The 17,369-nt window shown below is 49.5% G+C and overlaps 1 protein-coding gene across 5 annotated transcripts in view; it reads right to left on the bottom strand.

Moving 5' to 3' along the window:
* SNX29 (sorting nexin 29) overlaps nucleotides 1–17,369 on the bottom strand; it is a gene marked incomplete at its 3' end in the record, with an annotated part of 449,820 nt that overhangs the window by 225,618 nt on the left and 206,833 nt on the right. The window contains exon 16 of one of the 5 annotated variants that reach the window (XM_079795288.1): nucleotides 3,506–3,928. The exons of the other annotated variants lie outside the window; for them this stretch is intronic. Within the exon in view, the coding sequence (XP_079651414.1) occupies nucleotides 3,666–3,928 (263 nt within the window). Of the gene's footprint in view, nucleotides 1–3,505; nucleotides 3,929–17,369 lie in introns of those variants that run through there. 5 annotated transcript variants of the gene reach the window in all.

The following is a 17,369-nucleotide window of genomic DNA, read 5'->3' as shown; positions in this document are numbered from 1 at the left end:
TAATTAGAAGAAATATTGTAATATCGCTATTCACTCCTTCTCTATAATAGAAGTGTCAACCAAATTCACAAAGGACAATGACAGATTAAAACACAAGCATGCAATTGGCGCCAACAAGAGCTTTATATGTATCGCGCATGCATGAGTCAACTTAGCCTTTTATAGATATAGAATAAACTTGCTTAATTAGATCTGCTTTCTGATGTACCTAAACTTTTTACAGCCCAGTGAAGCACCCCAACTTCTCTTTCAGGTAATTGTCAGCAACACAGCAGTAAATATCAACACGAAGAAGATTATTATTGTAGATCAGGCAGGGAAAATAAAGGGTAAAATATTTAACTGCAGCAGTGTTTGACTATACTTTGTGCAGAGAGAAAACCTGAAATCATTTTCAAAGTCCACCATTTCTTACTTCTTTTCAGTTGGGTCAGTTTCTAAACTTTCTAAATCTCCATTTTCCAGCTAATGAAAAGAAAATAGGATTCTACCAAGTCTCCTATCTACATATTCCAGGACTTCTGTGAGGATCAAATGAGATGAGGTATGGCAAAACGCTTCACAAACATTTGGTTAAATTGTAAAATGTTTGCACCTGGCTATAAAGCAAACTGGGTTCGTGGGCTGAAGAAACTCCAAGGAAGCTAGTCGCTAGGGAGAGGAAGCCAGGCATTGCTACGTGATGTCATTACCCAGTGCCCACAGCAACCGTTTCCGGGCTGGGCTGGGCTGTGTGCCACATTTTGCACCATGGGGTCTTGGCAGCATTGACTGTGATTTGGTGGTGTGTTGCTCCGGGGTGGTGGCAGGGCCTGTGTCCCACTTGGGGAAAGCCGAGTGTTGCTTTGTAGGGAGCAGGTCCGTGGTGCCATTTATTTTTAAGTGACCAGTGCGCATCATGACAGCTCCTGAGTTGAGCGTCTGCCCCCTGGTGGGCAGTGCACATCATAGTTACCAGTCAGACGGATGGACACTTAGCCTTTTATATATACTAAAGGCCCGGTGCATGAATTTGTGCACGGGTGGGGTCTCTCTGGGTGGCCTGCATGGATCGGGCCGAAACCCGCAGTCCCAACGCCACCTGCAGCTCCTACCTGCCACTCCTGCTCATCCTGGCCCCACTGTGCCTGCCGCGGGCTCGCGCCCAATCAGTTCCAATCAGGAGAAGCTCACGCTGCCACAGCAGTGCTCGCCAGCCATGAGCCCTGTGTCTGGCGCCCTCCCAAGGGGAGTGGCCTGCAGGATCGGGCTGAAACCAGCTCTCCAACATCCCCCGAGGGGTCCCAGATTGCAAGAGGGCACAGGCCAGGCTGAGGGACCCCATCAGTGCACAGTCAGGCCAGGGAGGGACCGTGGGAGGGCTCCAGGGTGTGTCCAGTCCATCTCGCCCAGTCCCGATATGCCAGACCCCAGCAGCAAGCTAACCTACCGATTGGAGCAACTGCCCCCTGGTGGTCAGTGCACGTCATAGTGCCTGGTTGACTGCCCCCTGGTGGACAGTGCACATCATAGCAACTGATCAACCAGTTGATTGTCTGCCCCCTAGTGGTCAGTGCACGTTATAACAAGCAGTTGAGCATCCTTAGCATATCATTAGCATATTACGCTTTGATTGGTTGTTCTGTCGTTCAGTCTATTTGCATATTACTCTTTTATTATATAGGATAGATGCCACTGTTGTACATACAAACAGCTCTTCAAATCAAGGAACAGGAAAAAGGTATAAATCCCAACCCAGCCAACTAGTCATGAGAATTCATTATATTTCTCAACAGCTCATGTTCTCTGAAAGGTGGGCACACACCCACTCTCCAACTTGGTCTACACAACTATTCAGGGACTGGGCAGCTGTCCAAGAAGAGAAGACACAAGGAGAAAGCAGCAACAGTTACTATTGGCTGGATGGATGCTTCCTACGTGCCCAGCACTACTGCAAGCACTTAACGTACACGGATACATTTCTTCCTCCTTCCATTCTGCAAGGGAGGGAACTGAGCCTACAATCTTACCCACTTGTTACTCCACTCCTCAGAGCTTCAACCCCTCCCTTCCACACCAGTCTGGCCTGGCCCAGGCAGACGCGGATCCTGGTCCCAGAGCGAGAGCCTGAGCAAGCCTCAGTCAAACCAGGCATGCGATTCCCCAGGCTGCTGGTTTTCCCACATCCAGTGCCACAGCCAGAAAAATATAGGGAGTCCAGAAAACTCTGTTGGTTTTCCCACATCCAGTGCCACAGCCAGGAAAATACAGGGAGTCCAGAAAACTCTGTATTCTAGATGTGGCCACTTATTTTCTATTTCCCATTTCATTATAAATTCGAAAGTAATACATGAGCACAAGTTTGTTGTGTAAAAAATTCAACCCAAGAGAATTAAACTTGTATGTCCATACAAAAACTTGTATTCAAATTTTCATACACCTATAGCAGCATTATTTGCAATAGCCAAAAGGTGGAAGCAATCCAAGTGTACAACAATGGATGGATGGATAAGCAAGCGTGCTGTGCATATACAATGGAATATTATTCAGCCTTTAAAAGGAAGGAAATTGGAACACATTCTATCATATGAACGAACCTAGAGGACATTATGCTAAGTGAAATAAGTCAGTCACTAAAAGACAAACACCGTACAATTCCACTTATCTGAGGAACTTAGCGAAGGCACATTCATAGAGACAGAAAGTAGGCGGTGGTTCCCAGGGGCCTGACTGCACTCGGGAGCCCAGGAAGGGCCAGCCTCCTCGCAAAGAGGGGAGAGGAGGGGAGAACAGGGGAGTCGTTGTTTAATGGACATAGATTTTTAGTCTGGGGTGATTAAAACATTCTAGAGATGGATGGTGGTGATGGTTGCACAGCAAAGTGACTGTACCTAATACCGTCGTACTGTACATTTCAAAGTGGTTAAGATGCTACACTGTATGTTGTATGTATTTGCCACCATTAAAAAGAAAATATTTCTGAAGGAATGAAGCACTGATACATGCCACAACATGGATGAACCTTGAAAACATACTAAGCACAGGCCACACATAGTATGATTCCATTCATGGGAAATGTCCAGAATAGGCAAATCCAGAGACAGAGAGTAGTTTCCTAGTTGCTGAGGGATGGGGGAAGAATTGGGGGAGCAGTGACTGGTGGTGGGTACAGGGCTTCTTTTTGGGGTGACAAAATGTTTTGGAGTAATATAATGGGTTCCACGACTTTGTGAATATACTAAAAACAACACTGGAATTGTACACTTAAAACAGGCAAATTGTGTCATGTGTGAATTATATCTCAATGAAGAAACTGAATACCTGAGTGCACATCTAAGTGAATACCTAAGAGCCTAGAGAGGGCAGGCACCCCTAACCACAGCCTCTGCCTCCCACCCACCCCATTCTCCTCACACCCATCACGGGGCTGTGCTTCCAGGCCATCCACTTCTCTGTGTGTTCATACGACAGCTACACATTTATGTTCCCTCACATGTTTGCTTCTATAAAACACTAGAGTCCCGGTGTATGAAATTCGTGCACAGGTAGGGTCCCTAGGCCTGGCCGGCGATCAGGGCCAATCGGAGCCTTCCAGCTGCCTTTCTTTCCTGGCTGTCAGCTGCCCGCCAGGGCCTTCCTTCATTCTGCACCACCCCCTGGTGGTCAGCACACATCATAGCAAGCGATCAAACTCCCAGTCGAACTCCTGAGGGGACACTTTGCATATTAGCCTTTTGTATGTATAGAAGATACACAGCACACGTTGTGGAGCCACACTGCACTCCACATCGCCGTGGCAGCCGCAGCCTGCAGCAGGGACCGGCGGCCTCTTCTCTACAGCAGCTGCACAGAGGATGGAGCTGCGCTCCACTGCACCCACCTTTCAAATATGCCTGGAGCCTGTACCTGTCTCTTTGTGCACGTGAGTAAACCTCCTTGTGATAGCCTCCTAGAAATGGGACAGGTGGGTCAAAGGTTAGGCTCAGTTTAAATCTGGATAGCTAACAAATTATCCCCAGCCCCAAATTCCCCCAGAACGTCCTGTGACCTCGAATAGCCACCTCACTTCCACAGGCCTCAGCATCCTCGCTGATGAAACCCAGCCGAAGATTTCTAAGGGGACTTCAGTTCTAACATTCATTTTGTAAATCACAAGATCGAGAGGATGCCTGGCAACGGGTCGAGGGGAGCTGGAGCAAATATACAAACCTCACAGGACGGCGCTGCACAGGGCGTGTGGCTGCGAGAGCTCAGCCAGCAGGAGGAAGACACCAGAAGGCTGAAAATCCCTCGACAACACAGGACGGCAAGCCACGGGATTCGCAAGCTGCAGGCAGAGACATGCCCCTCCCCTCCCCTATGAGGGGTCTGGGCTCTGAGAAGTGGCTTATCCACAAGTACTTGGGGCCGAGGGCAAGGACAGCCACCACCTGACGCCCGCATGTGTCTATGCCAGGCCAGACAGCACAAAGGCGATCAATGAAAGCCAGCAATCAGAGAGATTAAGGCTAAAAAAGGTGATTTTGTCAAGAGGAAAGGTTAAAAAAAGGTCACACAATTCATGTTGAAAACTGGGCATTTGTCCTGCTCCCAGGACCCACAGGAAAGCACTGACAAGGTTGAAACGGAGCCCCCAGGACCAGGCAGGGAAAGAAAAATCACCACCCCTGAAGCCAAGGTCATGGTGACATCTAAGGTTCCGAGGGGCGAGAAGAGACTGGGTTAGAAAAGAAATCAAGTTGAAAGCCCACAACAATTATGAATTCTAAAGAACGCCACAGGGTCGGGTCACAAAGGAAAGAAAAATGGGGCCACAGGGAAGCACAGGAGAGGGGACAGGAGAGGAGAACAAGGACAGTGGATGCTGGTGGGGAGGAGCAGAGGTCCGAGCGACTGCATTCACCAGGCCAGAGGCAAGCGCAGGGGCAGGAAGGAGAAGGCTGCTGGCCAGGATGGAGGACAGGGCTCGTGGGCCTGGTGGTGACCCCGGCAAAGAGGCCCATTAGATCATCATGGTTCTAAGAGAGAGGCCACCCTCATCAGAATCACTTGGAGAAGGATGGGGTAGGAGTGGGAAGTGTTGGAATGCAGGTTCCTGGGCCCCTGTTCCCAGAAATTACTTCAGTGGGTCTGAGGGGGTAAGAATCTGCATTTTAATACCTATCTGGGATGGTTTCGATGCACACACCAGATGTGCATCAGGCAATGAGAAAATGTCCTAAGACAAAGAAACTGGGAAATGGGAGACCAGCCTCACCAAGGACCCTCCTCTAGCCCACAGGAGGCCCTCCAGCGCGGCCCCTTCCCCACCTCGGCACTCCACAGCCTCCCAGGCAGGCACCCTCTCTCACAGCGCTTCCAAGGCTGCTGGCACGCCCACACCCAGCACCATCAGGGCCTGTCCAAGCTGCAGGAGGGAGGACGCCATGTCAGCCCGGGAACTAACGAACCCCACCAAGCCCACGCTGCCTCCTCGCAAAGAGGGGGTAGAAGAACCAGGCGGCCCAGCCATGACCACGGTGTATTCTGACCGAGTCCCTGGACACCTGGAAGCTGAGTGTGCTTCCTTCCCACGTGGGAAAGGGACCTTGACATATGTGGAACAACATGATAACAAATGACTAACCACAGGCTGTTTCAAACAGCCCAGAGATACTCGGCAGCCCTGACAACTCCCCAGAAAAATCTTAATTATATCTAAGAAGCCAAAGCAAGGAAGAGCGGAGGGCGTAGAGGACAGAGAGCAGGAGGAACCTGGGAGGAAGTGGAGCCCCGAGCGGGGGCCGAGTCCACCTCTCCATCTCCGCGCTGACAGGCCGTCTCTTGCCTGCTCACATGGTCGTTGCACTTGACTACTACAGCCAGATAACGACGGGAGACAGAAGGCCTCCTCCTCCTGAGAGTCAAGGACATTTCCCAAGGGAGGCTGGACGTCCTCTCAGGAGTCTGACTGTAAATGAGATTAAAAATAACCACTCTCCACACGTGGCACCTCTGAGGAGACATCTAAGTCCGAAAACTTCACAAGTCCCACGAGACGTGGGCAGATGGAAAGTATTTCTCCCTCTCAGCTAAAATTGTGAGGTAAGGAATATATATATGATAAACGTATCTCCATGTATGTGTATTTATATGTATGTACATGTGTGTGCAGGTCTCTGACCCTGGTTCCTGACACAGAGTCCCTAAGTCCTTTGGGATTTCCTGGATGACAGGAGAGCCTATTGTTGCAACCAGGAGACTGGGTGGGCTCCTGGGTGGGGGCTGGTCACCAGAAAGACCCAGCCATGACTAGAAACTTGGAACTTCCAGCCCACCCCACCCTAGAAGGGGAGAGGGGCTGGAAATTGAGTTAATGATCCATTATGCCTGCGAGGAAGCCTCCACAAAATCCCTCACGTACAGGGCAGAGAGCTTCCATGTTGGTGAGCACAGCTTCACGCTGGGAGGACGAAGCAGCCCAACTCCACAGGAAAGCCACTCCTGGGCTCAGGACCCCTCTGCACCTGGCTGTTCATCTGGGACCTTCTTTGTAATAAACTAGTAAATGGAAGTCAGTGTTTTTCTGAGTTCCATGATCAGTTCTAGCAAATTGCTGAGCCTGAGGAGAAGGTTGCGGAAATCCGATTTACAGCCTGTTGGTCAGAAATTCAAACTGTAACCTAGAACTTGCGATGGTGTCCAAGTGGGAGCAGGCCTGTGGGGCTGTCCCCTTAACCTGCACTACCCCAGTCAGTATTAGAATGGAGCTGAACTGTAGGGCACCCGGTTGGCATCCATAAGGTGTGGAATTTTTTCCCACACACTTGGTGTCAGAAGTGTGAGCAGAGTAAAAGAAGGTGTTTATTTATTTTAGAAATACAACTCACCCTCCAAAAAGGCTCTAGAATTCTGATGCCACACTTGTGCTTTTTCACCCAGCACATACACGGTAAGTAGTTGCTACGGCTCAGACATCTGGATCCCAGGGGGAGCAGGACACGCTAGGCTGCTGCCTTCCAAGCACTTACGTCTGGTTTGTGGCAAATGAGCAAATGAATCAAGAAGATAATCTCTGAGGGAAACAACAGCTATGTAAAATATACACTTGGAGGGAGTGCCTTGGGGAGCTCCTTTAGAAAAGAGATTAGGCCTCTCCGAGGAGAGAAGGTCAGTCACGGAAATATCAAAGGGGAGAATATTCTGGCAAGGGGGCTGGAGAATGTTATGACATAGGATTGTGGAAGGTATCTTCAAGGAACAGAAAGACCAGTGGAGCTGAAGCATCTTGAAGAGGGTGGTGAGATGAGAATGGTAAGGCAGGTGGCAGCCAGATCCCACAGGGCTTCTCGGGCCATGGGAGAATTTTCCATCTCATTCTCATAAGCAGGCAACACCAATGGAGGGCTTTCAGCAGGGGAGATGTGCAACGTGATTTGTTTGCTTATTTTTAACTCACTGGTTGCTGTGTGATAAAAGAACTGCAAAGGAGGAAGAGTAGAAGCAGGAGACCAGTTAGGAGCATCTACAACATTCTAGACAAGAGATGGCTGTGGCCCGACCCAGGCTGGTAGCAGTGAGATGCTCAGACAAAGTGGTCATTTTGGGGATGTATTTTGGAGCTGACGGGACTTCCTGGTGGATTGGAAATGGGAGGTGAGGTACACACAGAAACCAAGGATGAGTCCTAGATTTCTGGTGTGAGCTACCAGCTGGTGGCACACTCTGAGATGGGTAAGCAGAATGGCTCCTCAGAAGCTGTGACTGTTACTTTGCACAGAAAAGGGGACCCTGAAAATGTGACTGGGAACTTGAGATGGGGAGATTATCTTGGATTACCTGTGTGGGTCCATCTAATCCCTTGAACCGTTGCAAAAAGGGAACTTTCTCTAGCTGGAAGCAGAAGAGAGGGAAGACAGCCACGATGCAGCAGAAGAGGAGTCAGATTCCAAAGGGAGAAGGGATAGATGTGACATGGCTGGTCCTGAGATGGACCAGGTGCAGGGACCGAAGAGAGGGTGGGAGGAGTTAAGAATGGCCCCCTGCAAAGAACCAGCAAAGAAATGAGGACCTCAGTTCTACAACTTCTTGGAATTGAATTCTGCAATAACTGAATGAGCAAGGAAATGGATTCTCCCTTAGAGCTTCCAGAAAGGAACACTATCCTCCAAAACCTCAACTTCAGCCCCAAGAGATCCACTTTGGACTTCTGGCCTCCAGAACTAAAAAACAATAAAGCTGTGTTGTTTTAAACCACTAAGGTTCTGACCCTGTGTTACAGCAGCAACTGGCAAGAATGAGGAGGGATTGCAGGTCAGGAGGAAAGAGCAAGTATTCTGTTTCATAAACCCAAGTGGTTATGCACATCTGGAACTAAGTGGGAAGGTCAGTGGTCACACCTGCCTTTCCTACCAGGAACCCCAGTAGATATAAATCCCATGTCCTCAGGAACTATATCATGTCCCCACTGTCAGACAGTAGCACAGTACCTGGCATACAAGCAGATGCTCCATAAGCAACTGTTGAAGGAATGTTGATTATCCTCTTTCAAAAAAATGTCTCACTCCATGTCCCCCCGTTGTTCATTGCTACATTTCCTTGCTCTCATTTGCAGCCAGCCGGCTCCAAATAGCTGTCTACACTCAGTGTCCCCAGTTCCTCTTCTCCTGTTCTCTCTTCAGTGCTCTCCAATCGGGCTTTCATCCCACCAGTCTATTTCATCGCACCATTGACCTATCTGGTCATTGCCACAAGGGTTGCCATCTCACTGGAGCCATCAGCAGCACATAACACAGTTGCTCACTCTCTCCTGCAAGCATGTTCTTCTCTTGGCTTCCAGGACCCACCCCACACTCTGTCAGTTTCCCCTCTCTCTTCACACACTCTTTCTCCATCTCCTTTGCTGGCACTTCTTCTTTCATTCTAAATCCTCTTGATGTGGGAGGCCCTGGGCTCAGTCCCAGTCCATCTATACTTGCTCTCTTAGGGATCTCACCCAGCCCTGGGTGTTAAATACCCTGATATGTCCACATCTTCCAAGTCCATATTTCCAGCCCAGGACTCACACTTCTCCTTCCCATCTCCTCTTAGATACCCAGATATCTCAAACTCCACACATCCACACCAGAACTCCCGCTCGACACCCCCAAAACCTACTCTGCCCAAGGCAATCCCCATCCTGGTTGGCAATTCCATCCTTCCAAATGTGCAGGCCAAATTCTTTGCAGTCATCTTTTACTGCTCCCACTCTCACCTCACAACCCATGTTCCAGGAAATCCTTTTAGCTCCAGCTTCAACATTAGTCCAGGGCCCAGCCACCTCTCACCACTTTCACTGCCCCTCCCTGGTCTCAGCCACCATCTCTTGGCTGAATAACCTCCTGACTCTCCTCCCTGTTTCTAGCCCTGCCCCCTGACAGTCTAGTCTCCACAGAGTAGTCAAAGCCACGCTTGAAAACCTAAGTCCGATGATATCCCTTCTCTCTCACAATCCTTGTGATGACCCACTCCACCCAGGACACAGAAACAGATCCCCAAGCACCTAACAGTGGATCTGACCCGTGGAGTGCCTGTGACTTTACCTCCTCCTCCTCTCCTGGGTGTTCCCAGGAGATGCCAGGCACACTCCCACCTAGCTCTTTACGAGCTGGTTCCTCTGCCTGGAACATTCTCCCCCCTGGAGGCCACGCCCTCCTTCCTTCAAGTCTGTGCTCAAACATCACCTTCTCAGTGAAACCCATACTCACTTGTTTCGAGTCATAATCTCCCCACGGTCTTGCTCTGTTTGTACTTTTCATCATAGCAACTACCACCCTCCAACATGCTATGCATTCCTTGTTTATTGTGCTTGTTGATTATCATGTGTCTGCCCCTAACTAGAATGTAACTCCACCAGGGCAGGGATCTTTATCTGTCTTATTCACTATCAGTCCAAATGCCTAGAATAGTGTCTGGCCCATGATATGGTGCTTAATGAATACTTATTAAAAAAGAAATGAATGAACTACTTCAAGGTGAATGCCCATTATCAATGGGTTATGGCCCAAATCACTGTGTGCTGCCATCTTTTTATCGCTCATCTCAACATCTGCCCGGCACAGGGTAGGAGTTAGAAGACGTCTGCTGAATAAGAAAACAAATGACCATTCCTTTGGGACCACCAGGCCCACAAAGATGACCCACAGACCCAAACACCACCAGCTTCTCCTTCTGGGTCTGAAAATTCCTCAAACCCAACACACAAGCCCTCCATCCTGATCCAGGCTTGGCGGCCCAGATCATGAGAAAGGTGGCTTGGGAGGAAGGAATGTGCTGAGCTGGTGCTCAAGTGGATCTGGTGAATAACTAGACAGCTGGACGAGGCCGCTGCTCCCTCGCCAGGGGCACTGCGCCACGTGGAGAGGCAGCTGGTGGCCCACCGAAGGCTCTGCGTGGCTCAGCACCCAGGGCCCCTCATTGGCGACTGCCTCTCAGGGGTCTGAGCAGAGAAGCGGCGCATCCCCTGCGATGAGACCCCCCAGCACCGAGGCCGGGCTGCCAGCACCAGGAGGAGGCAGTGCTAAGGCAGGTGCAGGAGGCGGCCCTTAGGAACAGGAGTGAGAACAAAGGGCCCTGGACCAGGAAATGAGCACATGTTCACAGAGAGAGTTACTCATCATAAAAAATAGTTACTATTGATTATTGGATTATTAGATTGTTTCCACAACCATCTATTGAACACTTACTATGACCAAAGTAGGGTACATTAGCTCACTTAATTCTCTCATTACTCCCATTTAGTACGTATACTCCCCATTTGGGAGATAAGAACAGTCATTCCCGAGAGGCCAAGAAGCCAGCTTGTGGTGAAGGGGGCTGTGGCTGAGTTCTGGGAAGATTCGAGCAGGTCATCAGGCAGCAGCACCCTGGACGTCAGGCAGGAAACGCTCTGAGAAGGAGCCGCAGGTGGCTCTCTCTTGTGCCATCCGCCCCAGCACCCCAAGGTCTCCAGCATAACCAGTCTCCTGGGACAGTCCACCCGCCCAAGGCTGACGGTGAGACCCTGACTGCTCCTGGCGGAAAGCCACACCGCCGGCAGTGTCTCTGGAAGCAGACAGGATGCTTTCAGAAAATCCTTGCTTGTCTTTCCCCACTGAGTTCAGATGTCACCTCCTCCGGGAAGCCTGCCTTGAACTACTCACAACAGCCCACCGCTCTGCCCGCTCCACTTACACGTGCTGCAGCTGGAGCAGCCTCAGTCCAAGGCTTCAGCCGCCTGTGCACAGACCCATCTGCTTTTTATCTCTGGCGCAGAAGCAGGTAATGGAGGCACTACCCTCCTTTCAGAGGCCGGTCATGCAAACCCAGTGGGGCACAGCAGCTCCTCTAATAATGGCGTTTATTTCAACGTGGTTTCATTACAACATTGATACCACAGAACCTAACTCTTGTTTATTATATAAATTAGTCTATTCATCACACCTTGTTTTGCCAAAAGTCACAGAACCTACTGACAACGTTGGGAGGACTTCCGTGCTTCTCATTCACTAACTGACACTCACAGAGAACACTGTGCACTGGCTACTGTCTGAGCCCAGGACCTGGCAGAGAACAGAAGAGACAAAGCCTGGCCCTCCGGGAGCTGACATGGAGTCAGACAACCCAACAAATAAGTTAATTTTATGTCACGTGCTACGAGCTACATGGAAAACAAAGTCATGTCAGGGGTGCTATTCTAGATAGGATGGCCTCTTGATAAAGTGCTACTGAAGCAAAGATCTAAAGGAAGAGGGGAAGAAAACCATACAAAGGTCTGGAAATAGAACCTTCCAGGTGAAGGGACAGCAAAAGCAAGGGCTTTGAGACAGAAAGGTGCCCAGGAGGGAGGAGGGGAGGTTCTCGGGCAGGACCGTGTGGAAAAGGAGCCGGGACGCTGTGCAGTCTGAGGGCCATGCTCAGGGCCTATGTCCTAAGCCCTGAGGGGAGCGGAGAGGCTAGAGGCGGTGAGTACATGGCCTGACTTCGGCAGAAGGCCACGCGGAAGGCAGTGACACCCAACAGCAGGGCGGGCGTGGGCAGGGAGGGCGCAGGGAGACCAGTGAGGAGGCTGCTGCGAAAATCCGAGAGGTGATGAGGGAGACTCGGACTCAGTTCCCCATACTGGTAAACAACACAGACAATTACCCACCCTCCTCTGGATAACAGTTATACTGGTCCTCACTCTGTACAGTGACAGGGCTGGAGTGGGAACCAGCAGCTGCGTCACAGCGGCTTTCTTTTTAAGACGCACTCCAGCTGCACCTCCTGAGCACGCAGTGTCAGGAGCCACAGGCTAAGGAAAAGCAACTCCGGTCTGGACACTGCTCGGAAGAGGAGCTTTTCAACCTCAATTGAAGCTGAAAGTAAACTAAACACTGCAATCCTCCGTTGGGTAACACCCTGCAAAACGTGGGCCCTGCTGTGCGTTCGTAAACGGGACAGGAACCCAGGGCTCTCAGGGGGAGGCGCTGCACCGTTCCTTCCTCATCACAAATCTCCTCATCTCAGTCCCTCACTCATTTGCTTCATCTGAGGAGGAGCTACTTGAAGTTGGAAGACACTTGGTTTTACCCATAGACTCATTTTCAGGGAAAAGCAGAAGGAAGTACATTGTGAAGGCCCCAGGAAAATTAAGTAGAGACAGAAAAGCTAGAGAAAATATATAGTCGAAAAAGTTCAACCATTACTTCCGGTCCTGTCCATTCATCTCCCACACCTCTCCTAACCCTTTGCACTTCCACCCCAAGTGCCAACCAGCTTCCCTGGCCAGGATGACTGCAGCGGCAGCCACCTGCTCACCCATACCTTGGTCTGTATCGTGCTCTCTTCATAGTGCATGCAGGGAAAGGCCATAAATATAAAATGCAGATTAGATCCTGTCAGTCCCCTCTTCATCCTATATAATAAAAGGCTAATATGCAAAGTGTCCCCTCGGGAGTTCGACCGACCGGGAGTTCGACCGCTCGCTATGATGTGTGCTGACCACCAGGGTGCAGCGCGGAATGAAGGAAGGCCCCAGCCAGCAGTCGGCAGCCAGGGAAAGGAAGGCCCTGATCAGCCCTGATCGCCAGCCAGGCCTAGGGACCCTACCCATGCATGAATTTCATCCACTGGGCCTCTTAGTCTTAGAATAAAAATCAAACCCTTTTTTGCAACCTAGGCCCCGCCTCCTCCCCTCACTCTGAGCTGCAGCCATATGGCTCCTTTTCAGTTCCTCTAACACCTGTTCCCTTCCTGCCTCAGGCCTGCTCCACCTACTGGGCAACTAGATACCCTGGTGCAGGAAGGACGGACACCCTTCCTCTCTCTCAGATCTGAGCTCCAGCATCTTTTCCTTAGAGAGGCTGGCCCTGACCCTCACCCCAATCCCCACACCTGAGCAGTTCCTCTGACGCTGTTGCTTTTGCATGACTGCTGTGGCCTGGGGACATTTTTCTCAGAATACCACAAATTGGTCCTTATGTGGTGGTCATACAAAAAGGTTACCCTTTGCTCCAGGACTCAATCATTAATGATCAAGTTTAGCACTGTTTTTGATCCAAAACTTACCCAGTTGTGACCCACCCATATACCCTAAAAGAAATCAGACGTATCAATCAGAAAGAATATATGCACCCCTATGTTCATGACAGCACAATTTACACAGCTGAGATTTGAAAACAGCCTAAGTGCCCATCAGCAGATGAGTGGATTAGAAAACTAAGGCACATTTAGCTGGTTTAGCTCAGTGGATAGAGCGTCTGCCTGAAGACTGAAGGGTCCAGGGTTCAATTCCGGGTTGCGGGCTCAGTGCCAGTGGGGGGCATGCAGGAGGCAGCCGATCAATGATTCTCTCTCATCATTGATGTTTCTATCTTTCTCTACCTCTCCCTTCCTCTCTGAAATCAATAAAAACATATATTTTTAAGAAAACTATGGCACATTTACACAATGGAATACTATGTGGAAGGAAAGGAGGGAGGGAGGGAGGGAGGGGGGAGGGAGGGAAAGGGAGAAAGAAAGAACTCTTACCATTTGCAACAGCATGGGAGAACCTGGAGAGCATTATGCTAAGCGAAATAAGCCAGTCAGAGAAAAACAAGTATCACATGATCTCATTCATATGTCAAATCTAATGAACAACATAAACTGATGAACAAAAATAGATCCAGAGACATAGAAGCATCAAACAGACTGTTGAATCTCCAGAGGGAAGGTGGGGGAGGGTGGGTGGATGGGAAAAGATCAACCAATGAACTTGTATGCATATATGTGCATAACCCATGGACACAGACAATAGGGGGGTGAAAGTCTGGGATGGGGGCGGAGTCAGGCTGGAAGAGTTCAATGGGAAAAATAGGGGAACATATGTAATACTTTCAATAATACAGATTTTTTTAAAGAAAAAAAGGGAGGGGGCAATATTAGGTATAACTATTAATAGTTCCACCTCACACCAACATCCTCTCCCTTCCTCAGACCACCCAAAGTCACATGTCAAAACTTCTGCAAGCTAGATGTTCTTGGAGACACAAGGTATATAACCATTTCTGAAATAAGGACACCACTTTATTCCACCATTGAACTTATTTCAGGATTAACAGATATCAGTCCAATACAGACTCGAAAGAAAGGGAAGACAGGTCAACACATGGAGACACATTCCTGGTCATCATTAACGCTTTGCAAAGAAAGTAGTAACAGAAATAAAAATACAATAGCCAACATTTATGGAGTGCTTACTACATGCCAGGCACTATGTTGATTAGCTTTTGGGGATTCACTGAATCTGTATAAAAATTCTACAAAGTAACCATCGTTAACATCCCTCTTTCACAGATGAGGAAAATGAGGCTAAGGAAATTACTAACCCACAAGGCCAAGTGGCTAGTAAGTCCACACCCATATAACCCTTCCACTGTCAATCAAGATGGCCAGTTCCCACAGCAAAAACTGCGTCTGCCCAACCAACTCCTGTCTCCCGAGCACACCCTGGATGAGAACCAGCCTCCCAGAGCAGCCACACAGGGCGTCTCCAGCCAAGAACCAGAGGCTGCTCCTGCAGGAGACGCTTTGGTTTCCGAATCCACCACCCAGGCCTGAGAATCCTGCCACACATCAGGAGGCGGATGGCAGGGATGGAAGCTAAATGTCAACCACGGGTTTGGATTTGACCAAAAAAAAGAAAGAAGAAAATTAAAATTTCTTTAAGCACCATACTTTTAAACATGATTAAGAGAATTTTTCCCTTAAATGAATCTAGGAGAAGTCAGCATCTCTTATGCCAGAGGAAACTTAAACAAACACTTGTCACTATAACTCAAAACCCAAGCACATCTCCTACTCAGCACCACGGCTGCCCTCAGACCCCTCAGGAAACCCAAGATTGTCAAAAAGAGTGCCAAGAAGTTCATCTGGCACCAGTCAGACTGGTGGGTCAAATTAAGCAGAACCGGCCTAATTTTGGAAACCCAGAGGCACTGACAATAGGGTGCGCAGGAGATTCGAGGGCCAGATCTTGATGCCCAGCATTGGTTATGGGGCAACAGCAATAGGAACACAAAGCATATGCTGCCCACCGGCTTCCAGAAGCTCCTGGTCCACAGTGCCAAGGAGCTCGAAGTGTTGCTGACGTGCAACAGACCTGGCTGTGCTGAGGCTGTGCACAGCGTCTCCTCGAAGAGCTGCAAAGCTGTGGTGGAATCAGAGTCAGAGTCCCCAACACCAATGCCAGGCTGTGCAGCGAAGAAAATGAACAGATAGCTTTCGTGCACATTGTATTTGTGCTAGTAAAACAAAATTCTGCCAGGAAAAAACAAACAAGCAGATGATAAGGATTCAAATAAAGTAATCCTAATAGTAGTCACACATACTGGGCAGTCGAAAGAGAGGGGGCCACCCTACTAAGCGCCTGACACACACTGTCACAGCACACCACAGGCATGCAAGCATCCCGCCAACCCTGTGAGGAGCTCCCCGAACTACACCATTTGACAGTCGGTGAAACTGAGGCCAGACCACGTCACACCACTTGGCCAAGGTCACTCAGCTGAGAAGGAGCGGTGCTGGGATTCTGCCGTAAGGATGCCCAGGCTCGCACCCACCATATAACTAATCCAACAAAAAGGGAAACATCACTTTTCAATTTACCACTGAGGAACATTTTTTGTAGGAAAAAAAATAAACCAATGTTCTCTGCCATTATAAGAAAAACATGCCCTTTCAGTCTTATTTTTAAAGCAGTGTTATTACCACTTAGGTGGGTCCTACCTGGGGCCTCACCGAACAAGAATTATAATTAGATCCACTAATAAATTGCCACAACAAATCTGGAAGCAGAAACGTGACTGTTCTTTTGAGAACACAAAACTGTCATTTCCAATTAAGTAACAGTAACAAATGGTGAGAAATGTGACTCTGGGAGCAGCACACATCTGTGCTTGAGCGCTAGCCAGCAATCCTCCCTTTAACCATCCGAGGAAGAGGGCTCTCAGAGAGGGGAACGGTCTTTCACAGATGGCACCCTTCTTCCTTTTAGGTAACACCGGGCCCAGACCAACACTGAAAAGATGATTTTGCTTCTAGGAGCACAAGAACCCTCCATTCAGCACATGAGGTTTATGTGATTATAAGAAGGGAAAACAATCACTTGTTCCATTGTCGGAATTCGAGCCCTCCCTTCACCATCCTGAGGGGACAAGAGTAACCAGGATCTAGTGACAGTTATCCTGTAACCTCACACCCCGGGAGTCTCTCAGCCCAATGTGCTTTTAGGCATTAAACTCATCCCAAGGCATCAGATGATACTGCCAATGGCAAAAGGAGATGCCAGGCACCTAAGAGATGAATAACTGGGTGGCAGAATGGGAGAGGCCTGGCTCAGAGGTCAGCAAGGGCGGACAGGAGACCTGCCCCAGCCCTCCCTCTACAAGCGGGTGACAGCCCAGGCTAGGGCACAGGGTCTCAGGTACGTGCAGTGCGTGAAGCCCAGCCACATCCGGCACATGCCTTAGTGACATCAATGCACATTTAGTTTATTCATGTTCAACTATGCACATGGGTGTGCATGAGAGACGGCAGACCTACATCAAAACATACAGGAAGAGGTGGGAAGGAGAGAAAATAATACCAATACTGTGTGCCGCCCCACAGCCCTGTTCATGGAGCCTGGTGCCCGGACATGCCGCCCCGCAGCCCCATTCATGGAGCCTGGTGCCCGGACATGGGGAGGCAGACGTGGGAACTGCAGTTTCGCCCCAGGGAGTCCCAGCAGCCAAGTACTTCTCCCAGCATGAGGCTACGGCTGAACTTAGAGGTTATAGGAGAGAGGGAGAGAGAGAGTAAAGAGAATGAAAACGACCTTCTTCAGTACCCGCAGCCACTTCATCTGGTGTTCGACTTCAGAAACAGCATTG

Source organism: Cnephaeus nilssonii (genome assembly GCF_951640355.1).
Source record: "Cnephaeus nilssonii genome assembly, chromosome: 2".
NCBI classification, from domain to species: Eukaryota; Metazoa; Chordata; class Mammalia; order Chiroptera; family Vespertilionidae; genus Cnephaeus; species Cnephaeus nilssonii.
The sequence above is the reverse complement of the archived record's forward strand: the minus strand, read 5'-3'. Positions and strand labels throughout refer to the sequence as shown.